This window comes from Dermacentor albipictus, chromosome 1, assembly GCF_038994185.2.
Source record: "Dermacentor albipictus isolate Rhodes 1998 colony chromosome 1, USDA_Dalb.pri_finalv2, whole genome shotgun sequence".
Lineage (NCBI taxonomy): Eukaryota > Metazoa > Arthropoda > Arachnida > Ixodida > Ixodidae > Dermacentor > Dermacentor albipictus.
In genome coordinates, this window is record NC_091821.1 from 82388371 (window position 1) to 82413847 (window position 25477).

At 45.0% G+C, this 25477-nt stretch overlaps 1 protein-coding gene across 1 annotated transcript in view; it reads left to right on the forward strand.

Annotated features, from left to right (window-relative positions):
* Window positions 1-23983, forward strand: part of LOC135907470 (probable RNA-binding protein 18) — a 51387-nt gene extending 27404 nt beyond the window's left edge. Inside the window, exon 5 of the mRNA XM_065439167.1 lies at window positions 23557-23983. Coding sequence (XP_065295239.1) covers window positions 23557-23740 — 184 coding nt within the window. The 3' untranslated portion in view covers window positions 23741-23983. The remainder of the gene's footprint in view (window positions 1-23556) is intronic.
* Window positions 23984-25477: the final 1494 nt, after the last annotated feature.

The following is a 25477-nucleotide window of genomic DNA, read 5'->3' on the forward strand; positions in this document are numbered from 1 at the left end:
TAATGCAATCCGTGGATAGCATATGCTGCTGTGAACACCTCAACTAAATTTTGCAGTCGTGCACAGTGCATAAAGCTCACAAGCAGAGCATGAAGTCAAATTTTTCTCAAGCACTCTTTCAAAACGTGGCCTTCTCCTCGTCAACTTCGTCTTTCATATGTCATCATATGCACGATTCCCATGGACGGGTGTTACTGGCTGATAGCGGACATCAATCAAGAAGGGTATTTAAAATAGATCATTCCGCTTCTTTCAACTTACTGTGTATATCTATTGACGCAGTTTAGTAAACAGGCTGAAGTAAGTGAAAATCTGTTTTAGAAATTCAATAGGAATTACGTGCTACTGGAAGAAGCTGACAATAGTCTCCTCAGGCTCGGCCGTGGCCACCCCCGTAGGAATTAAACTGTGGCCACGCTGCTGCTTATCAATGGCGTAGCCATGGGCCTGATTGGCTGCCCAGGTGGTGCTGCGACAACGCCGGTCAACGAGCCTACCAAGCAACATTAATAGGTTTCGGGTAGTACAAAACGCGATGCCCTGCTGGTAAATGCATGGTACCACGGCATATCTGCTTGTCTCAGCTCTGCTGCTATGAGAATTTTGGAGAATTTCGTGCATGGGAGGCTTTGTAGCATGCCTTCAGTCGCCAAGGAAGCAAAGTGCTGTGCCAAATGCATGTACTGCACACGAGAAGTCGCAGATGCTGTTTCAGTGCGCTCTCGCTATCATGCGTGTGCTGCGCAAGTCTCACGATGCCAAGCTACAACAACAGACTGCTGCAACATGCGTCCATTAGTTTAAGCATGTGCACCAACTCACAACTGTGACCCAATAACAATAAATTACGGTAAAACCTCGTTATAATGAAGTTGAAGGAAGGGGTCGTAATTACTTCATAATGAGCATTAGTTCCTTATAGCCACTAGCCATTTCTATCCACAATTAGCAAGCAAGAGAGGATGTACGCACCACCAAATCTCACAGCAGCCCGCCATGCGAAAAGAATACTGCTGCCGCACGGAAAAAAACAAGCAAAAAAAGACAGCAAGAAATTGCTACTTTATTCACGCCAAACGGCTCATCACTGATCGATCAGCAGCGCACCAGCTGGCGGCTCATTTCGCAGAAAAAAAGTCCTTGATAGATTTTTGCCGCATCTTCAGGTGAATGATGGCTTTTTCAGCAGCAGCCACTAGTTCGAGCCCATCCTTGTCGTCATCGTGAGCGCCAAAGAAGCGGAGCAGCAGGTCTGCCACATCCAGTGCTTGTGCGGGTGTCATTACGTCAGGTTCGCCAATATTAGGCTTCCGGGCTGTCGTCGACACATTCGTCACTGTCGTCATTATAGGCACACCCGTCGCCGCACGCATGATTTCCGCCTCTGTTAGCTCTTCCGTCGTCACCGCATAAGCATTGGCACTGACATACTTGCAGAAGCTGTCGCAGTCGGGCACAATGCCGGCATAAGGGAGAGCGTCCCATGATGCTAGGGCTTGGTCGCCTGCAGCACCCTCGTTGGCGGCAGCACCGACATCTTCACTGTAACCGCCGCTGCTGACGCCAAATGAGGCATGCCGGAAACAATTGGCGATCATGCTTGCCGGTACAGCCATCCAAGCAGCCTGTAGCATCTCGATCGCCATGTACAAGTCGATTGTGGACTCTCGCTTCATGCTCATATTGAGCAGAATCCGGTCGATCACACACTTGCAGTAGCCCAACTTAAAGGTCATGATAACTCCTTGGTCGAGGGGTTGCACAACTGCAGTGCAGTTTCGCGACAAGAAGCATAGCTTGATGTTATTGAGCTAAGCGGCAGTGTGGTTGGCCCGCAGTTGTCCAGTACGAAGCACATCTTCCGTTTCAGCTTGTCCAGCCGCTCGTCTCACTCCCGCAGCCATTGTAAGAAAATTTATCTCTTCATCCAAGCCTTACGGTTGGACACATAACTCACTTGGAGCTTTCGTTTGCCTTTGAAGCATCGTGGTGATGCACTTTTGCCGACCACGAGGGCCAGCACCTTTTCCGACCCGTCCATGTTGGCACAAAGCAACACGGTTACACGGACCTTGCTCTGCTTACTGCCCTGGCAGTGCTCACCTTTGAGGGCCAAGGTTTTTTGTGGCAGCATCTGGTAGAACAGGATTGTGTCATCCGTGTTGAACAAATTTTTGGCACTTTATTTTTCTAGAAGCTGTCCAACGTTTGTCTCCACCCACGCCACTGCAGCTTCGTGGTCAACATACTGCACTTCCTTGCTGACAGCCCTGCCAACGATGTCGTGGCGCTCCTTGAAACGCTGCAGCCAGCCGACACTCGCCACAAAATCATCGTGCCCCATGATGCACGGGAAATCCCACGCTTTGCGCTGCAACAGTTCCCCATTCACAGGAGTGCCACTTGCGTCCAAAAACCACTTGAAGACCGCCTTCTCTACAGCTTCGAAAGTGAGGGCTTGCAGCTTCTTTCTGTTGGTGATAACTTCATTGCTGCTCAAAATTGTCAACAGCGTGCTCAACGCTATGCCGAAATCTTCAGCCACTTTATTCTTCACGCCAGACTCGACGGCTTTCAGCATAGCCACTTCTGTTCGATTGATATCGTTTTGCGCTTCCGTTTGCCGTCGTACATCTCCTTTCTGGGAACTAGCACAGACGAACCGATAGAAACACTGATATAATTGATGTGCACGGAGGCAAAGACAAGCAACAACAAAACCGCATTCGGCGCCATCCCACGCACACAGCAGCCGACAGGTAGTTGGGTTGAGATTTTGTGGCAAATGGACATGCTTTTTAGGGCTCCGTGGCGACGACGAAATAAGCTTTTGTGCATGCTTTGAGCTTGCTTCTGTTCTTGATTTGCTGATTTTTTTAGCCTTTAAATAATAATTGGAAAGTTCTTTTTTTGTCTCTCTTTTTTTTTTCGTGTCGCAGGTGTGTTTCGTGTGCATTTGGTTTCTGCAGGATAGCCAGAGCGTCCTTTCGCGCCACGTGCTTCAACACGTGCAACCGGCTAGGACGTTGAGTCTTTATAGCCTTTAAATAGTAGCTTGGAAGTGGCAAGACTAATAGCTATTAGTGGTTTTACAGCATGCGTTTTGGTAGGTAAGTGAGAGCGTGGCCTCGTGGTTGAACACGTGCAAAAATGTGTCGTACCTTAAGTATCTGTGGCATTGATTGCTTTTAATACATTGGTGAGAATTACATTGAGATATTTTAAGGGTTTAGATCCTGTGTGTATCGGTTTTTGCTAGGAGGCACGAGCTCTGCTATATTATAGCATTATGGTATTTGCATTAGAAAACGCCATGCAATACATCGCGAGAAAGCTGGGAAAGCAAACGGTGTGCGGGGGGTCCCTCAAGGTAGATGAGGGGACGGATGAGAATGGAGAGGAAATCAAGTCAATTGGCACACACTGTGACGTTGAGGCTAGGCTGAAGAAAATTGAGGCTTTCCAGGAAAAGCTTGTCAGACAGGTTGAAGAGCTCAGAAATGAGCTAAATAGGGAGTGTGATGCACCGAAGGTAGTGGAAGAAAGACTTGAAGCTGCCAAGGAAAAGCTGAACAGGGCCACCATTGTGAACGAGAATGGTCTGACAACGGAACGCAGTCCCCCAACGTGACAGTAGAGGGAGTGTCAGCAAAGTATGTGAAATGCGTGCAACGAGTGTGAGGGTTAGCTTGAAAGAGCCGCACCTACTTTGAAGCCACCACGTGGAAAAAGGAGTGAGGGGTCAAGTCAATGCCCCTTGTCGAGTCCGAATCACGCAGAAAAGGACAAAGCGAAGCAGTAGGCAGTAGCAGCAGTTTCAACTGCTTTATATGAACTTTTGCTTAATTAGGTGGGCCGCTTCACTGTCAGAAATTCCTTTAGGTCCTGTAAATTCTTGCACATGGCAGTTTTCTAATAAAAAGAAATGATCCGCGTACACCTTTAGGGACGACTGCATTTTTCATGGCTAAGCTAAAATGGGATGCACTCTCGATGAGATGATCAACAGACTACTCTCAGTGAAAGCAGGTGCCTTTTGTAATAGCTAAACACCAACATAAAACAAGAAATGAACCCTGAACACACACATAAAGCAAGCGAGACTGGCTATGTATAGCCCGGTGACAGCATAACTTGCAGAAAAGTGCGACTTGTATACTACCCAGCCAATTTTGTCACTCGTCACGAAGTCGTTGCACAGCGTGTCAGGCCCATGACCCTCGTGACATTTCATCGTGCATCACTATGGCGGTGACCATGCTTGGTGACCATGCGCGTAGTTTAGCGTACACTTACCTAGAGTTTGCTACCAGCTCGCCGGGTCTGCCCACCTTCAGCACGGTTTGTTGGACAAAAAGGTGCCCGCATTCCATGACTTGTACTGCATTCGGTAGCGCACAAAGCCTTATGTATATATCAAACACTTTTCGAGGGTGAGGGCTACGCACAGAACTCAAAACAAAGCACAAAACAGGAGAGACCCTTCTTACTCTGTGCTCTGTGGGACGGCAAACTTTCTATTCTACCTAGCTAACTTCGTTGACCATTGGCAGGTCATGCCACGGTGAGTTCAAACCTGCAGACTGTCAGCCCCATTGGGTCTCGCTAATTTCTATTAGTTTTGAACACTCAACTAGCCTCAGACTGCATGTGCACTTGCCAGTGCGTGCTCACTTGTGGCTGCTTCTGGCTAGATACATTGGCAGACATCGCTTTGTATTGAGCTATTGACAGCTCTTCAAAACACACAATTTGAATGTGGCTACTATCCATCTATCAAGCTGGCACAGGACAAAACAGATCTGCGCCACATAGCACAGTCAAACTGAAGTGCATTGGCACCAAGCACTCACTCCAGCCCTGTCATACACAAAGCAAATGCTGCGCTTACGCACTACAGTTGCATGTAGCTGCAGTGTGCTACATAGCCTAGATACCGTGGCCGGCCACAGAGTGCCGTGACGATCCCGCTTGCTGAGCACACTGTGGCTCGCTCAGGACAGCTGTGTTTGGCGCATTGTAGGCACCAAAATTGGAAATATTGGCATCTACGCAAACATCTAAAATCTAATTTGAGCTCTGCACCACGGTGACATTCAGTAGGAGTGTTGTGGGCATGCCTCGATTCACTATGACCTTCGTGCAAGGTATTGAAAGAGTAGCGGCAGCATTGTGAAGGGGATCAAAGGTGATCTTTGATAGCCAATTACTGCATTTCTTCTGAATGCATTGAAGTACTTTTTGCTGCAAAGTATTTCTGAAATAGTCTAGTTTAACTTCATATGCATTTCTCTACTTCATTAAATAGTGTTTCAGGGCCCATTTAAAAAATGCAGTTAATGACACAATGATGTGATACCGACAGCGTCTGCAGTATGGCGGTGACGACAGAACAATGAAGAAAACACCAGCTTGATGATGACAGTGGCACAGCGGCAAGACTGACAGCACCACAATGACAGCAATGATGATGATGACAGCACTTTATTGACTTTATTGGCCCAAGAGGAAGAGCCTACTCCCTGTCATGGTCGTCCAACCCCGCTGTTAGGTGGCGCTAGCAGTGCCACACTCGCGGCATTTCTCGTAATGCGCTGCAACCAGACCGACCGCCGCCGGCACTAGGCTACGCGGAGAAGCCAAATCACAGGAGACGTAAGATGTGGAAAATGCGGGGAAAACGGCATAACAGGGGACGCGTGAGAGTCGCACATCCTCACAGATGCTGGGCAGAATTGAACCCATATCATACGGATTCCTCAAGGACAGCAACCCTACAATTTAGCAGGCCGCGTCACAAATGCACTGCATATGTGCCGCTTTTCAATGAATGTCTCTCACGCCAACTCTTTGGCGTGCTGTACCATGAATGTGCTGCGTATGCGCCGCTCTTCGATCAACCTTTCGCCAACTTGGGTCACTATGTATGTGCCACTAGGTGTGTGGCAAGCGAGGGAATAGTGCTCAGCATTCCTATGCACTGATGTGCCATCATCTGTGTCATCTTGGAGGCTACGTGGGGACTTCTCAGCAGCGCCACTAGATGGCGCAGCGTGTCCAGAAAGAAGTGCGAGAGAGGAGCCCGGCTGCTGCATAATGCATTTCTCAGTGTTGGCACAAACGGGCACACCATACATTTAGGAGGCGACGTGCAGGCTTTTCAGTGGTGCCACAGTAAGCCCTTTAACCCCCAATCCTGAGCTGTACTAGTCATGGGAGATTGTACCAATATCACCAATGATGAATCATACTCGTTCAGCCTCATATTGTGCTGCTCCCACTGCCAAAGATGAGTTACCAGTGGGTAATGGGCTTTGGTTTCAACTTTCAACACTAGAGGGCTGTAGAAGCCGGGAAAAAATTTCGTTTTGTGCCTTTACAGTGAGTTAAGCCTGGCAACAGTGATTTAAAAATGGCGACACAAATGATGAATACCAGTGGCAGCGGTGTCTCGAGAAAAAGAGCTCCTTCTTGGAGTAGTCCTGACAGGAGAGCTGCTGAAGACTTTGAATTTGTCTCCGACTCTGCCTTTTCTTGCGAGTACGAGACGGCTTCAGATGGCGGCAAGAGCGACAGCTACAGTGACGATGATGTGGTGGGTAGTGCACATTAGTGGCAGCACGTGAACACACAAAACCCACCGCCTACACCTCCACAGTTTCTCTTGTGTTCAGTGCCTGGGATTTTGCCCTAGCGCACTGACGAGAAAAATATTCTCGGCTGGTTCCAGATGTTTTTTTTTTTTGTTTACTGGGACGTTATTGACCTTATAATGACCCAGGCAAACTGTTATGGGGTCCCATATTTTGCTGCTCGGGGTTCTGCATGGAAACTGATAGACGTGATAAGATGATGGTATTATACTTTGTACTCATAATATTGCAGGGTATAGTTGGCGAACCACAAATTGAAATGGACTGTTCAACAAAAGTTTTGGCGGCACCTCTGTTCTGAAAAGCCATGAGTAGGAACCGCTTCCAGGCATTGATGTGCTGGCTTCACTTCAACATGAAAATCATGGGCAAAGATACCCACCTGCACGTCAGGCTGTGGAAGCTGTGGCCCGTGATGTCAAGGCTGAACGAGGCCTTCCTTGCAACCTATGTGCCTGAGCAGGATGTATCTGTTGACGAGAGCCTCTTGCTTTTTAGGGGAAGATTAGCATGGAAGCAATATCTGCCGCAAAAACAAGAGAGTTTTGGCCTGAAATTCTTAATTGTACGAATCCTCAACTAGCTATGTCTGCAATTTGACAGTCTACACCGACAAGGGCATAGTAGATGTGGCCAGCAAGGAAGGAATGGGTACCACGGTTGTGATGGACCTTATGCAGCCCTTTCTTTACAAAGGTGTGATGCCTTGACAGATGACAATTGCTACAATTCCCCAGAGCTAGCTGATATGCTTCTCAAGCGGAAAACTGATGTTTATGAAACAGCTCGTCCTGGAAGAAAGGACATGCCTGCATTCAAAAACATCAGTTTGAAAAAAAGGTGGGATTGCTGCCTTCCAGTGCGGGAAATGTCTCGCCCTGCAATAGACAGAAAAGAAGCTTGTCACTTTTCTAAGCAGAATTCATTCGCCCACAATGGAAGATGTCATCAACAGAAAGAATGAACAAGTTTCGAAGCCTGCGATTGCTCTGGCCTAAACAGCACAATGGATTGTGTCAATCAGTCGGACCAAATTTTGTCCTACTATCTATCACTGTGCAAATTGTACAAAGTTTACTACAAGACACTATTTTACCGTTTTCTTAGCGTGGCTATCTTCAATGCCTTTTGCCTATAATAAGGCCTATTTTTGCCTTCAATAAATCTGAAGGAACATTGAGCCTTCTTGCTCTCCGCATCTTACTTGTAGAGTAAGATGCGGAGTAAGATAAGATCTTACCTCCACACTGACACCCGAACAAGACCAGGTTGCAGATCCCACTCCCCTATGACAAGGCTTAATGGCCTCCACTTTCCCCTGAAAGTCCCATCAACACTAAAAAAGCAGGAGTCAACACGGAGGTGCCTTGTGTGCACCCGGGCCCATTCGAAGGATGAAGAAAAGAATCAATGCAAAGAAACGAGAACACAATGTGAGGACTGCCAAGTTGGACTTCGTGCAACACCATGCTTTGAGACCACACAAAATTTGATTACTAAATTGATTAAATCTTGTTTGTGCGCGTATGAAGCAATGTCTGTGCGTTTTGCTGTTTTATGGCATGTCGTCGGTTCAGATAAATACAGCATATTTCAGTATGTTGTATCCCATTGTATGGAATGTATTGTTGTCTTGAGGGAAAGCCTAAAGAGCAGCTTTTTCTTCTCTCTCTCTCTCTCTCTCTCTCTCTCTCTCTCTCTCTTTTTAGTGTGTTAATTCTAAGCAGAAACCAATCAAGTACCATCATTTTAGAATCATAATGGCTTAGAAAATGTTAGAACTACATTAAGAAATTTGGGGAATTTCGTATGTTTTAGAGGAATTCATTTTGGGGTTAAAGGGCTAATGCAGTCGGAAAGAGGAGTCCAGTTGTTTTACACACCTTTTACATAGTACATTTCAATGGTGGCAATTTGTTGTGTTTCTATAGTTGATTCAATGATAAAGGCATGATCATCGACAGTTGTCGTGAGATAGGTTCTGCCGAATTCCTTTTAACCTTCTTTCTGCCCATTAGATTGAAATGTGACAAGATCATGACAAAAAATATCTCCCAGCTTCAGAAGTGATAGACTTAGGATGAGAACACGAGATAGTAAAAAAGCTGCATCGCTCGCTGTGAGGTGAACCGAGTAAGCAACTTGCCTGTTCGAGCTCTTATTTGATTCACTTTCGTGATATACTTCAGCAACTCTGCCCATCTTCTATATTTGTCTCGGGAGTCTTTTCTTCATAAATGAGCGCTGTCTCCAGTAGTAATGCTCTAAATCCAGTTTTCAGAAGTGTGGCCAGATTTAGGTGACAACATGTTATCTTTCCTCCAGTGGGCTCCAGGAGTGATTCAGCATTTGCTTTGTTTTAGTTCCAACATCATCTCGGTGCTCCCTTTGGTGAATTTGGTTCATTGTCATTGTTCACAAAAGATGGTAGGGTACTAAGTCTCTTTCCTGTGCAAAATAGAGCACTTTTAATTTTTCTGGAGAAGTAGAATGATGTGCCAATGGGCAAGAATTTACTGTACTTTCCACTTCGTGGAGGTTTATGTGTAAGTAGCTTCTCAACCGTGAGCCTTATATGCCTGAGTAGTTTCCAGAGGCATAAAGTTTTGGCATTGTCAGTGTGTAACTAAAAGCATACCTAGTTGTACTGCAATTCCTAGGAATGTGAACAAGAATGTAAGCAGAGCCTACCACCATACTGAACCATTCGGAGTTGCAGATAACAAAGTGCGTGAGCATCGCCTGGCTTAGAACTCATCGTTAAATAAACATCACATTTGTTTATAACTTCTTTGCTGTCGGCCACTTGGAATCCAGTACTTTTCTTGTGCTCTATTAGTGTGTCTCAAAAACCACCGTTGTGACACAGTGAATGTGTTTTGAAATCCCACAATGTTTCTTCAGTGGTCATTGTGTATGATGATCCAAGTGAAATGATGGTGGCAAGGCAATATGAGCAGAGGCTTTACATCTTTGTTTTGCTCAAGTAAATGTAGGCAATCCCTACTTGTAGTTACCCATTACGATCTAAGAAGGGACTTGGCTTCTGCAAACTCTATGACGAGCTCAAAGTATGTTTCTGACGAAGTTGTAAAAGCTTATCAGTGTAGCCATTCTCATTAACTGCTCTCTCCCAATAAAATGCTTTCTGAATTTCATCAGCATTCACATGGGATTCAGCTTGCATTGAAAGCTCTTTGGCAATTATTATAGATCGGGAGAAACCTATGCAGTTATATCCAAAACTAGAAGACTATGATGAGTGCAGTCCAAGATGGACATGGTAGTTCTCACTTGCAAAATAGTGTCTCCTTTCATTTCTTCTGTTGCAATGATATGTTGAGAACACGAAACATACACCTTCAGAGTTGGCCAATCATCTGCATTGGTTGAGAGCCACAACAGCCCATGCCACCCACCACTGTCAGTCTCAATGAAAGTAGCGTAATGAAGTTCCATGCTTCAAGCAATCCACAGGGTTTTCACTGTAGGGATAGTGTCTTCATTGATCTTTATCATGGCAGCTTTAAATCTGTTGCTCTCTTCTTGCCATTTAAGTCCCTCGTAAAAGTTTCCTTTTAGCCAGTGAAGAGCTATGCTTGAACTGTCTGATAAGTAAATTGCAACTAGCCTGCATGTGATTTGAGCAGCTTCCAAGAAAATTGGATATTTTAGCACAAAATAGAACTACCCATATGTTCCAGCCAAGAAAGTGTGATTCTTTTCACAGGCAAAACACCAGCCTTTCCAAAGATGAGTTCCACGGAAATTAAATGGTCAGAGTCCTGGGGATGTATTATTCGTCGTTTACTTTCTATGATGCAATAACATTCATGAGAGTTTGTTCACGTGAATAGTACCAGACGCTTTGATACCTATTTGTCACGGCATCAATGGCACATTGCGAAGCATGTGGTTTTAGGGACATTGTCACCCGTAGACACCGATTCATCCAGAGCTAGTTATGCAATATCTCACAAAAATGATTGTATTCCTGAAAATGAATGACGTAGAATACTGCCCCCTAAAGTCATAGTACAGTCAAATCTCGATATAACGAATCACTTGGGACTGCTGGAAATCGTTCGTTATTTTGAAAGATTGCTGTAATGGAAAACTTGCGGTTAAAAGCCAATGGATAAACCTAAGAAGGAAAATGACTTACCTTGGCAGTATACGCATGTGCAGACAAGCATACTCTCAAATAAACATGTTTCACTCATTTCGAAGCTGCTTTATTTGAAGAAATCAGTGATTTTCTTCTGGAGCGTGCAACACGCACAACCGATTAGGAATGCGTCTACATCTTTCACTTTGCGCAATACCTCATTGGGTATGTCATTGCACTGAGCAATGAAAGTGCGGATGTTCATGTGCACTAAAACATCAATGTTCGACACGATCTCATCTTTTGTGTTGATGACCCACAGCCGTCTTCCTTTGGGTCATCATCGTCACTGGAGACGTCACGAATGCAGTTAACAATCTCTTAGGTTGTCAGGTCAGCTGCTGTTAGTGTTGTGCTGTCGCTCTCCTTGTAGTCATCGAAGGAAGAGACGGCAGGCAGCAGTACCACAACCTCGGTCCACAGGTCTCCTGGGTTGTTGTCAGTCGCCTCCAGGTAATCTTCAGGCTACACAGGTGCTTTGACAAGCCCTGCGTTTCACCAGCAGTTGCTAATGGTGGACACCTTCAAGTGCCACCAAGCTCCTGTGAGCATTTCCGCTGCCTGACGAATATTGATTGCAGTCGGCTGCTTTAGGCAGAGGTTGATAATCAACCGCTGCACAAAATGCTTACGAAATTCTGCTTTCTCACTCTTTATAATGCCCTGGTTTAGGGGTTGCAGCACGGATGTGTTGTTTGGTGGCAGAAACTCCAAGCGAACGTGCGTCAAGCGAACATTCACACCCCTGCGGGGTGTCTGCGTCAGCAGGTGTTTGGTGTGTTGCGACACAACGTACCCCAGCAGGCGAGGGTTAGACCCTCCCGCGTGTAGCCGTATCTCGGGAAAGGGGGATCCCCAGGGTTGTGCCGATGCTGGGTGTCGGACCTCTAAGGCCCCCACCCCGGCGGAGGCAACACACCTCTTTGGCCTCTGCTTCACATAGACGGCACTCCTGGACTGACCCACCTGGGAAAAATCGGCAGTCACCTTTTCCTGTCCCCCTCTTCAATCTTTATCCTTCTCTTTCACTTTCAATCTTTCCTGTCTTCTACTCACTTCATCATCATCATCAGCCTATTCATGTCCACTGCAGGACGAAGGCCTCTCCCGGCGATCTCCAATTACCCCTGTCCTGTGCCAACCGACTCCAAATAGCACCAGAAAATTTCCTAATTTCGTCACTCCATCTAGTCTTCTGCCGTCCTCTACTGCGCTTCCCTTCTCTTGGTACCTATTCTGTTACCCTAATGGTCCAAGAGTTATCTAGTCTGCGCATTACATGACCTGCCCAGCGCCATATTTTTCTCTTAATGTCTATTAGAATATTGTCTATGCCCGTTTGCTCTCTGATCCAAACTGCTCTCTTTCTCTCTCTTAAAGTTATGCCTAGCATTCTTTGTTCAATCGCTTTTTGCGCGGTCCTTAACTTGTTCTCAAACTTCTTTGTCAGCCTCCAAGTCTCTGCGCTGTATGTCAGCACCGGTAAAATGCACTGATTGTATACTTTCCTTTTCAATGATAACGGTAAGCTTCAATTCAGGAGCTCACGATATCTGCCGTATGCGATCCAACCCATTTTTATTCTTCTGTGGATTTCCTTCTCATGGTCCGGGTTCCCTGTGATTAGTTGGCCTAGGTAAACGTACTCCTCCACAGACTCTAGAGGCTGACCTGCAATCTTGAAATCTTGTTCCCTTGCCAGGTTATTTATCATTGTCTTTGTCTTCTGCATATTAATCTTCAGTCCCACTCTTACACTTTCCCTGTTAAGGTCCTGAATCATTTGTTGTAACTCATCTGCATTGTTGCTGAATAGAACAATGTCATCAGCAAACCGAAGGTTGTTGAGGCATTCACTGCCGATCTTTGCTCCTATGCCTTCACAGTTTAATAGCTTGAATACTTCTTCTAAGCATGCAGTGAATGGCATTGGAGAGATTGTGTCTCCTTGTTTGACTCCTTTCTTTTTAGGTATCTTCCTACTTTTCTTGTGGAGAATTAAGGTGGCTGTGGAATCTCTGTAGATATTTTGTAGGGTATTTACGTAAGCGGTCTGTACTCCTTGATTACACAATGCCTCTATGACTGCTGGTATCTCTACTGAATCAAATGCTTTTTTGTAATCTATGAAAGCCATATAGAGAGGTTTATTGTACTCTGCGGATTTCTCGATAACCTGGTTAATGACATGGATGTGATCCATTGTAGAGTAACCTTTCCTGAAGCCAGCCTGCTCCCTTGGTTGTCTAAATTCCAGTGTTTTCCTTATACTATTGGAAAATTTTTTGGTAATTATCTTATATAATACTGGGAGTAAGCTAATGGGCCTATAATTTTTTAGTTCTTTAACATCGCCCTTTTTGTGCATTAGTATAATGTTTGCATTCTTCCAGTTTTCTGGGACCCTTGCAGTCGATAGACACTTCGTATAGAGAGCCGCCAGTTTTCCTAGCATTATGTCTCCTCCATCTTTGATTAAATCGACTGTTATTACATCCTCTCCTGCCGCTTTTCTCCATTTCATGCCTTGCAAGGCCTTTCTGACCTCATCTCTAGTTATAAGAGGAGTTTCTGTATACTGTTCATTATTGTTTTGAATAGAGCGCTCCTGAGTCGTCTGGGTACTGTAAAGGTCAGTATAGAATTCTTCCGCTGCTTTTACTATATCTTCCAGATTGCTGATGATATTACCCTGCTTATCTTTTAGCGCATACATCTTGGTTTGTCCTATGCCAAGTTTCCTTCTCACTGATTGCCTCTCACTTCATTCGCTGCCTCTGAAGCCAGCCTCATTACGGTTTCATTCATTACCTCTATGTCATCATCATCTCTCTGTTCTAAGGTTGCATATTTGTTTGTAAGTACCAGCATAAATTTGTCTCTTTTTACCCTTACTGCCTCTAAGTTGACCTCTTCTTTCTTGATCAATTTTACTCTTTCTCTGCTTAAATTGAGGTGGATCCTGGCCCTCACTAGCCTATGATCACTACATTTTACACTACCTATTACTTGAACATCCTGTACTATGCTGGGATCGGTAGAAAGTATGAAATCAATTTCATTTTTTGTTTCACCATTAGGGCTTTTCCAGGTCCATTTTCTGTTGCTATGTTTCCTGAAAAAAGTGTTCATTATTCTCAGCTTATTCCTTTCTGCGAATTCTACCAGGATCTCACCTCTAGCGTTTCTAAAATCGACACTGTAGTGGCCAATTGCCTGTTCACCCGCTTGCTTTTTTCCCACTTTTGCATTGAAGTCCCCCATTACTACTGTGTACCGCGTTTGCACTTTTCTCATCGCTAATTCAACATCTTCATAAAACTGATCTACTTCCTCATCGTCGTGACTGGACGTAATTGGAGCGTAGGTTTGTACTATCTTTAATCTAGACCTTTTATTGAGTTTGACTACGACTACTGCTACCCTCTCTTTGATGCTTAGCTATACCTTTTATTGAGTTTGATTACGACTACTGCTACCCTCTCGTTGATGCTGTAGAATTCATCAATGTTGCCCGCTATGTCTTTATGGATTAGGAATCCTACCCCGTATTGCTTCTTATCCGGGAGACCTCTATAGCAGAGGTCATGGGTGTTATTCAGCAATGTGTAAGCCTCACCAGGTCTTCTAATCTCACTAAGGCCAATAATATCCCAACCAATGTATGATAGTTCTTCGAAGAGTCTTGCTAAGCTTGCCTCACTCGAGAGGGTTCGGGTGTTAAACGTTGCAAGGGTCAGTTTCCATTGGTGGCCTGTCCGGACCCAGATATTCTTAGCACCCTCTGCTGCATTGAAAGTCTGGCCGCCGCCTTGGTCAGATGCTCCGCAGCCACTGGGGACTGAGGGCCATTTCTTTGTGGAGGTCATTTCATTAGGGAGGTTATGGCCTAATACTGCACCAGGGAGGACAATTCCTGTTCTGGTGAGGGAGTGTCTTTGTTCAAGCTTAGTGGGCCTTCCTAATTTGGTTGTACCTTGATTAGTATAGCCCCACTCACTCTCGGCATCTTTCGCTGGTGTCAGGCGCCACACCAAGCCTGCAGATGTAGTGTACTGTAGGTCTGTCTATATCTATCTATCTATCTTTATATGCACCGATGGTCTATCTGTAATGCAGATAGACCATCGTTTTTAAAAAAAGAAGAAAAAGAAAAGACGGAAAACGAAATAGGGGGCGGATTTGAACTTCCGACTACCGCGACCGAGCATAAGACATAGCTCAGTAAGATAATGCCGCAAGCGGCTAGGCTACCTTGTCGCCGCCAAGTACGGCCCAGAGGGCACTTCATGTGTAAGAGGTCTAATTTGTCCGCCCTTTGCAGGTTTTTGCTGATCGGTATAGGTTGCACGACATAGTGTCAATTCTCCTTTGCCCTAGCCTCTTGTTTCCCACATCTTACGCATGCACGCGGACTTGAGCACACCTAGGTACACGATACATTTTTGCTAAATCAGAACAGCGCTTAGCACTTGTGCGCAAAAATAAAAAGGGAAAAGTTCTTTCAGCGCTTACCAAGAGGCTCCGAGTGTCGTATGATCCGCTGGTCTCGTATGCTTGTTTCTTGTTGTCCAAACACTCGCGTTCCCGGGTGGCTGTTCAGAATGTTCAATCGCACTATGGCGCTGAGATTCACACAAAGCAGGCGACCTTGATGGCTCTCGGTGGTGTCATTATCCTTTCTACAGCTTTGGACAGTGATTATAATAGATCTAATGAGAAGGACGGAATGGGTGGGGTGGTAACTGACCTCGTAGTTTTTCTGGGAACGCAATGCGCCTAAGCACCGACACCCCTATCGAGTGTCTGCGTCTTAGCTAAGTGTCATCCAGCAGGAAGTCAACGAGGTGCTTGCGAAGTACATTATCGAGCCATCCTCCAGTCCCTGGGTGTCCCCTGTTTTAGATAAAAAGTATGATAGATCGTAGTGCTTTTGTGTAGACTATCGCCACCTCTACAACATTAAAATCAAGACTCTTACCTGTTACTGCAAGTTGATAATGACCTTGATTGTCTGTATGGCGCTGCTTGTTTATCTATCTTCTATCGACCTTCGATCTGGATATTGGCAGATTGCTGTGAACCTTATGGACTGAGAGAAAACGAATTTTGTAACTCCCGATGGGCTTTACCAGATGGGCTTTACCAGTTCAAGGTCACGTCTTTCGGTCTGTGTAATGTCCCAGCCACATTCGAGCGAATGACGGATTCTCTGCTTCATGGGTTCAAGTGGTACACATGAGTGTGTTATTTAGATGACGTAATCATGTTTTTGCCTGCGTTTGATACGCATCTCGAATGCCTTTCGGTGATTCTTGACGTGTTCTGCCGTGCCTGATTTTAGCTGAATTCATCGAAGTGCCGTTTTGGCCGTCGCCACATTACGATCCTTGGCCATATTGTGGACGCTGCCGGCGTACAACCTGACCAAGAGGAAATTTTAGCCATGATAGACTTCCCTGTGCCCAAGTATGCCAGAGATGATCACAGCTTTGTGATGCTCTGCACTGGTTTGTGAGCAATTTTGTAGTGATTGCAAAACTGCCCGTGGACCTTCTTGAACAAGACGCCCTTTTTACCTGGGGCCCTGCACAAGCCACGGCTTTCTCCAAGCTAAGCACACTCCTCACAGTGCCTCCAATTTTGGCCAACTTGGACTTATCAGCCCAAGGCAAAGACGCCAGTGGTTATGGAATAGGCGCTGTCTTAGTCCATTGTCAATGTAGAGTGAACCGCATCATCGCTTATGCAAGCAGGTTGCTGTCTGCATCGGAATGAAATTACTTAATTACAGAACATGAGTGCCTTGCTCTTGTATGGGCAGTTTCAAAATTTTTCCCTTATTTATTTGACTGACCATCCACAGTAGTTTCTATCACCTTGCCCTCTGTTGGCTCACCCTTCTAAAAGATCATACAGGCACACTCGCTCAATGGGCACTGCGCCTGCACGAGTACACCTACACGGCCATATGCAATACAGGGGAGGGGGCCTGCAGAATGATGCAGATTGTACTGCAAAAGTAAACACAAATTCGATGAATGTGGATGTTACTTCAGACCAATAGCACACTTGTGCCTGAGAATATGGGATTATCTGCTATGTGCATTTGGGCATGCATGCATGCAAGCAAAATAGTAATAAAGAGTTTCCTTCGAAAAGCTGTGCTCTGTGGTGGACTTGTGAGGCTGCATGGAGTGAGCGATGGAGTGAGAAACAATGTGACAAAAGTTAACAGGGCAGTTTTAACGGCTGCTTGTGGCACACAGAGAGATGTTTTTTTCTGGTGGCAAAAATGTGAATGGTACCAGCACTGCATAATAAACCAGTGCTTGTTTTATGCGCTGCAGGTGTGTGCAGGGAGTAAGTAAACTTCAGTGGCCTCTTGCTGTAGAAAGAGCGAGTACTGGACGTAAAATTCATTTCAAGCCAGTCATCACCACAGTAATGAGAATCTCTATGTCAAAGAGAAATATAGGATCACACTCGGTTCAAATCAACTGGAAAATGACAACACTCGTGTCACTGCACGTTGTGTTCAAGGCGGCATGCTAGCCATAGTGGCATGGAATATAAGTTGAAACGGAATGCTGTGGCTTGAGAGAAGCCAATGTTAAACCACTTGTAGCTCTTTTTAATAGCATGCTGATGTATGAGATATACTATGTCTAGGTGGTATGGAGGGGTTTCCTCAGGAATTGAATATATGGGGGTGGTAGTCATATTTTATTTGTTGTTGATGTTTCACGTAGCACTAGCACCATTTATGGCTCAAATCCTCATGGCAAAGGTTGCAAACAATTCACTTTACAGAAGGAATAAAATTGTATTAATACACAGACAAAACTGAAGAACAATTGGACTACATAAAATGTGTCCTCTACGTAAACATGCGGTATTAGAGTTGTAGGACGATCTCACCGCTGGCATCCAGTTGTAAGGTTTGTATTCGGGCATGAACTATGTGGTAGCTGGCCCATGCCGCTCACTCACACTTGGGACGTGGTTGTAGGGACGAACTTGCTCTCATCGAGAACTAGGAGTACAGGATTTATTTACATATTTACATTAAAAAACTAGATACATTTCAACAGCCTAGCATGACTGCAAAAAGGAGCAGAAAGCTCCTACCACAAAGCGCACAGCACCAGCACACGAGCACAAAGCTCCAAGCACCCTGCACAGTAGCCGACAAACTTCTGCTTAAAAAGCCTCTGTCCTCCCTAGATCCCCAGGGAAGGGAAAACTACTTTCCAACCTTCGTCCAATCGGACCGTCCACAGTCGTTAGGGCTTAGTCGAACCGCTATTGAGGGGGAGGGCTCACACACTCACATACGCACTTTGGATTCCCAGAACCCACCGAGTTGAGCGGGTCCTTGTAGCCAGGTTTTCACGCTTGACCCCCGCCGGCGCCTCTTAATTCCAGAGCTGACTTCTCAGATAGCCGCCACGAGTGTCAGCAGACCGTGACGAATCCTGGGGCCTGAGGAAAAAGGCACTGCAAAACACCCTTTTCCGAGAAGCTCTCTTGCTGCAAATAGGCCATGAAAGCGACGGCGAATCAACCAACAATACACGGTCCGCCAAACGTGGCTTTACCTGCTGCCGTCGCCGATTCTCCGAAGGAGGCGCATGGTGGATTAACGTTGCTGTGGTCTCCAGTTCTCCGGAGGAAGTGCATGGTCGGTTAGCGTTGACGGCGTCGCCTGTTCTCTGAAGGACGCCACCCCTGCGGGTCGATCGAAACAACTGCAGCGGGCTGAGATAGGTTTGCAGAGCAGTACCCCCTACAAACTAATCGTAACAGGGGAAGTCGAATCCATGCTCAACACACGTACACACACGTGGAAAGTGTATATTGGAGCTTTGATATCAGCCATGACAATTTGCATGACATTGACACATCTAAATAACTAATGGCTGCTACACACAAAAATTGGTTGAATACGTACAAGCACATACTTTGCACATCCCACGACCATTCATGCAGTAACTAAACTAGTAGAAGAATTATAAACCAAGACATCCATGTACTTCGTACTAATAAAAAAACTAAACCACCACAAATATACGTACAGATTTCTCAACCACATTCCGAACAGTTAAATCCACCAGAGTTTCCCACAACTATTTCAATAAAATCGATAAAAAGCACGTTGGTCATTGTCAATGGCATCTTGGGCATCTGGCAGTTCTGGGCTTTCAATGGTGATGCTCAGCAGCTCATTCATATAGTTATGGGGAAGGCAGCTTCTTTCTGATGACGAAACCTGGCTGAGGGCTGGATAAGAGCACTTAACGGTAGCTTTTGTGATCCGTAGCATCAAAAGATGACCTACGACATCTGCAACTTGGGAAACACATAGCGACGATGAAAGTAGGTAACAACGAGAAGCGAACATAGGAATGCTGTAGATGTCAAGTCCCCTTTCAGTCATTGGAAGATGTTCCACTCCGCATTTAAATTGCTCCCGTCTTGCTGCACGCTTCCCATGCTTGTGCCCTGGCCCTGGCACTTTGATCGTCCTGGCCCTGCCCCAGGCGATCGCAGTATTTGCCATAGTTTCTTTTTCATATAAGTTGTGGTTTCTTCCACCACAGGCCAACTACGGACAATGTGTCCCTTTGCGTATGTACCCTTCTTCCGGCACTGTCAAATAAAATTCCCTGTTGCATGGAAAAAAAATTAATATTACGAGTTAAGGGAGTGTATTCAGAAATACAAGGGGCTGTGTACCCCCCCCCCCCCCCTAGGGGAAGTGTAGGGAAAGCACTGCTGGTACTCCTATGGCGCGTTCATGTCGAGAAACGCTATTGCATGAGGAGCCGCGCGATTGTCAGTGACAAAACGGGTGCGTTCAGGCCTGATCTCTCGTAGCACACAATGAAATTGTCGTTGCCGCCCGCTAACTCTCACGAGACTCGCTGAAACTCGCCAAGCCACTTCTAGCAGGTTTGCTCCAAATTTGTGATTATGCAAGAGTGCTTGTATGTCTCTATAAAAAAAGAAGAATGAAATACACTGCACAAACAACAAATGCAGACGTTATATTACATGGGCAAATACGGTAATGAGCTTCCATAAAAATCCTGAATAGCACTCGCGTCTCATTTGCCTCCGTGCCACTTTAGCATCGCAAACACTCACACTGTAGCTACAATGACAGCGTGCTAGCCAACAACACCATGTTGATCGTGCTTGCAGCTACAGCATGTGCATGGCTTTACTGCCAGTCTCAACGTTTTACTCTGTAGAGCAAGATGTTGTTTGTTCTCACGAGTTGCATTGCACCATACCTGCATAAACAACAGTGCAGGCTAAATCGCATTTCTATTTGCTGGCAAATGAATTCTGCAACAGGGTGGAATGATCACATTAATTTTTTCCAACACAAACAGCACAGAGAAAGAAATTCTATGTACTCATGGTGAAAGCCCGATATGGCTGTTGCCAACATGGGAAATGCAAACATGCTTAATCCACAGTTATTTTAATGCACATAACATAGTACACTTGTCCTGTAGGATTATCTTCACGTGAAGCACGGTACCAATGCACAAATAACCAACAAATATACTTGCAAAAAATATACTTGCAAACAACAATGTGACCAGCTATGACTGCTCCATTTGCAAAATGGCTAACTGGATGCACGGTGAACGAAAGAACATGCTCCTACAGTGGCCAAATAAATGTTAGGGGCCAAACAATGAAATCTTCCTTACCTCAGTAAGGAAGCCTTCATTGCTGTGAGGCCACCTTATGTGACTCGGAAAGTTTCCTTACTGAGGGGCCCTCAGTAAAACCTTCCTTGGTGCTTCCTCAGTGTAAGGTAGCTCAGAAGCTGCCTTCATGCATCCTTAAGCCGCTCATGGCCCTGAATGAGTGCTTCACCTCACTGCGTAGCCATGTGATGTTTGCTTGCACATGCGCACTGTCCCCCGCATGCGGAGAAGTGGGAGCATGCTACGTCTTGCCAGGCATGTTCGTTTCAGCCGCACGTTTGGCATGAGTAGCGCTCCTTGGCGTTGCTAGGTGTTGCACGACGCCGGCAGTGCCAGTGTTGCTGGAGCACATCAAGTTTTGCACTATAATACGGTACTCTTTTACGTTTACTAAACAAAACTAGAAGAAGAAGTATTTTAATGATTGGAAAATGTAGAGAGGTCGGCCGGATAATGGAGCATCTGGCCTGCTACTCTACGTAAGGGAGGGGGAAGAGGGGAAGAAAAGTGGTCACAATGAGGGATGATAATGGGAGGAACGAGGTGAATGACACATTACACAACTGGTATCACAGGCGTGAGTCCAGGCCCGTGTCACCTAGGAAACGTGAAAGTGCACGCATTGTCTCTGTCGTCTGCCAACTCTGTGGCCACGTGCCTAGCAAGAGGTCCTCCGACAGTGGTCCATTGTGTAAATGTCTCAATGTATCTGCCAATGTCAGTCTTTCTCGCGCATACTCAGGGCACACCACGAGCACATGTTCTATAGTCTCTACAGCGCCACACACTGAACAGTCCGGGGAGTCTGTCTGTCCAATAATGTGCAAATATTTGCGCATGAAGGCGACGCCTAATCGCAGTCTGTGTATCAGGCATGTAAGAGGGCGTGGAATTCCACGCAGAAAACTAGAAGAAAGTGTGCACGCGTCTCTATATTAGCACTTCAATTTAAAAACTATGCTCCAATACATCTTTTTACTGTATAATGGCGTTCACATAAAGCTTTTAAGAGATCCTGTCGAACCCAGGCATGCGGCAACCGTTCCTTACTTGACAGGTGAAGGGAGCTTTCAGGGTACGCTTGCTTCCTACATCAGTCCTTCGCTATAAGGAGGCCTCACGTAAGGTTAGCTATCCTTCACTATAAGGAGGCCTCACGTAAGGTTAGCTAGCGGTCGAAGGAAAGGAACATTACATTGTTTGGGCCTAGGTACCTCTAGGGAGTAGCACTCATCTTGGTGGCCTGCCACTTCGTTGGTTTTGTTGGGATGTCCAGCAAAAGTGGCAGAGTGACAGGCCACCAACATAATTTAACATAATTAAACATTTGTTAGACACACCACCCTTGCTCATCAGAGCACCCTTCTTATACTGTGAACATATCCACCCCTAGCCTCTCCATTCTCTCGTAATCCCACATTATGATTGGCTTGTGGCAAGCATTGCCTTTCTTCTGGCGATGAAAATCAGTCTTGGACTGATTGGCACAACTATGAATTTTTTCTCTCACAAGACATTGCTCAACATAAATTTACCGGTGTGAATGGGCCATTAGGCACGCCAGAAATTATTTCGGAAACCTTGAGCATTATTACGAAACAAGTTGGCCTTGGTTTTCTTCAAGCGAAGTGCAGCTTTGCAATGACCATTCTGCATCTTTGTTATGTTCAAATTCATTGACAACAGCTTCTGTCTCCTCACAATATGCCTTGGACTGATCTTAACTTCTTATGCATTCCAAGTCTCAAAACCTCAGGCGTACTTTTCTGTTGATTCACAAGAGGTTCTTAACCTCGGGACACAGGCATTCAAAGAGAAATGCAGCAAGGATTTATAGGTCCCAGGAACATCCAACCAAATACTTAACACAGAGCAACCAAGTCAGCATCTTCATAATGGCATAACATCTCTCCAGTAATAAGTTTTCGCATGTGTTGAGCATTGATAAAAAACCAAATGCCAGGTATAGCAGGCAGTCCCAGTACAAGGGACTTATCAGATATTGACTGTTTGCTGTCTCAAATGGCCCTCACAAGTTTATTTTTAATGGATGATGACAGTGCTCTTGTGGGGCTGAGGCAACTTCTGCAAATTTATCCTCAAAGTTCGTTGCAAGGTGCAGTGATATTCTAGTTAACGCTTATCAGCACTGCATTTTTCCAAAGTGCTGGTAAATGTTAATTGCAACATAAGTTCATTTCTCCACAGAATCTGCAGTCATATTGAAACTGATGCTGAGCACTGAATTTCTACTAAATGGATATGATTTCATTATTGCTTAGTTTCACTTCTGCAATTGAGATATGAGTTCTAAACTAAATTACAAAGTTTACAGTGAAACTGTTAATGAACAAATGTCACAGTGCAATCAGTCATGTCAGCACTGTATGCTTCCACGGGATCCAACTGTTGTGACGCAATTGAACTGTCTGCCATGGCCATGATGATTTTTGATGTCTGTTCTCACGAAAATAATTTTGATCTGGTATGGCCTAACAAAATTTTGACACTCAAAATGTCTTTAGTCCAGTTGGTATTGCATGTTATTACCAGTTTTAGTAGGCCGTAGCATTGACTTTGAGCTGCAGCTACATTGCAAAATTTTTGCACAGTTGTTTCACATTACCCATGTCTTAGAATAGCAATTTCAGATCTCTGCAAGTAATAAAGTGTTGCAAAGTATCATTTCTGAGTACTGTGATTTTGTAACAGACTTTGTTTAACCTTGTTATGCCTAATTGACACATGACTAAAGATTATTACAGTGTTCTGTTACTGTTGTGCTGTGTGCCTATTGTAATGGGACTGCTTAGGTATTTGCAAACTGCCGGTCTTTTGGCCTACATGACTGCATTTATCACAAAGTATAGCGTGGTGCATATAAAATAACCCCAATTTAGTTGAAATATGACTGACATTGCCCAAACTAGAGCCTCCTGTACTATAGGTTGTTTTTGCTACGGAATCCTGCTTTGCTTGCATTTAAATGTCACGTGTTTTCGTGCAGTGTAAACAGCCAGATTCACGCAATTGAAGCCAAGCTGCGAGCCATGGAAAGGGACAAAGAGAAAGACTTAGGTCAGTGCTTGCTCGCTACACCCCCTGCCCCATCACACCTTGCAGCAGTGAGGCAGCCCATGATCCAGTACCAGCCAAGAACATACAGGCGGCCCCAGAAGATGTCAAGATGACATTATACCACTGTGCTGCGTGTATAGTACAGTAGCACTGCAACATGGAATCTTGTCACCTCACCCAAAACTTCCATCTTCAAATCATTTTTCAGCATTTGATTGTACAAAATCAGACCCTCTATTCGTTGCTTTTTACAGCGTGGCCTGTAAAGATCTCCCTCAATATGTGCTCATGTGCCCCTGGACTCGCTTTGCATTGTGACTTGAGGAAGCTGGGACAATAAAGATACACTAAAAGTAGCTGTATTAAAAAGATGTATTTCTTGTTGCCAAAAGTGGGATTGGAAGTCCCAACATAGGCTTCTTGCGTACCCTTTTCCTGAAGCCTCAACATGTTTCTGTTACCCTTAGCCACATTGCTGAATTGCGTAATTCTGGTTTTAATTGCAGTGATTATTTCTAGTTTTGATCACCCAGAGAATAGATTCAGCATTTCACCAGACAACTGACAGCACAAATTATCATGTTGTGCAGTGCTTAGCTTTTCATCTGCTACCACCTGAAGCATGTCATAGGAACGTGTGCAATGTTGCACTGTAATGAAGTTATCCCCTTCAGGTGCAGCGTGCACAATTTGGCATGCCATGATAGTGCGTCAAAAGTAAACGCTGTGGTTCAAAATAATGTTATTACAATGTCTTGCATATATCTCAAAAACACGTGATTGGAGCTATGCTGCAAATTTGAGTAATATATGTAAAGTCTTTTTGTAAAAGAAGTCGTAAAGAAGATGACTGAGTGTTTGCCCTTAGTATCAATACATTGTGTAGCAGGTTCACTACTTTTGCTTTTCACATTGTTTTATATCGGACATGTTTTTTCAAGTGCCCGGGTAGGTGCATTCCTAGTATGCCAAGACATAAAATAGTTTGTTCTCACGTCTGGCATTCCTTTTAAGAGTTCTCACATGGAGTCCACATTCCATAAACAACAGATCTCAATGAAGAATTTAAAACTCTTAATCCATTCTGCATCCATTTGCTTTTCATGATTCTGAAGATGCAAAAAACGTAGTTAACTAAATTTTTAACTTGCAGAAATAATTGGTGCCTGAAGAGGTTAAAAACTGGCCACTACATAGTCTTTAACATCAACTTAAGTATGTTATAAGAAATGAGTAATATTTTATGTGCTGGGGAACATCAACAAGTACTTGAAAATTGGTTTGACACCTGTGCTTTTAAATATGTAACACGTAACATCCTGAGTTACACGTGATAATACTTTGCTATCGCACAGACAGCATGTAGCTGTCAAAAGTTCTCCCTGAAGTACCTGCCGTGGTGGCGTAGTGGCTTTGGTATTGCGCTGCTAAGTACAAGGGCACAGGATTGAATCCTGGCCATGGCGGCCGCATTTCAATGTGGGCAAAATGTAAGAGGACCCATGTGCCTTGTATTGGGAGCAAGTTAAAGAACTCCAGCTGGCCAAAATTAATCCAGAGTGCCCCATTACGGCATTCCTCATAATCATATCATGGTTTTGGTACATAAAACCTAATTTGTTCTCATTGAAGTCATTAAATCAACGGCTTGCACTTGGCTTTACCATTGCTTTAGCCACTGTTTAAGTTGCCTTGCCTTTGTTGTTACCATTCACTACCACTGAATTCGTCAATGAATTGTCACTTTGCACTTCATTCATTCTTTTGCACTTCGTTCCCGGCTGCTCACTGCTGGGAAGCCTTCTCGAGACACAAACACACAAAAGCTTCAAATGGTTCACCGCCACTCG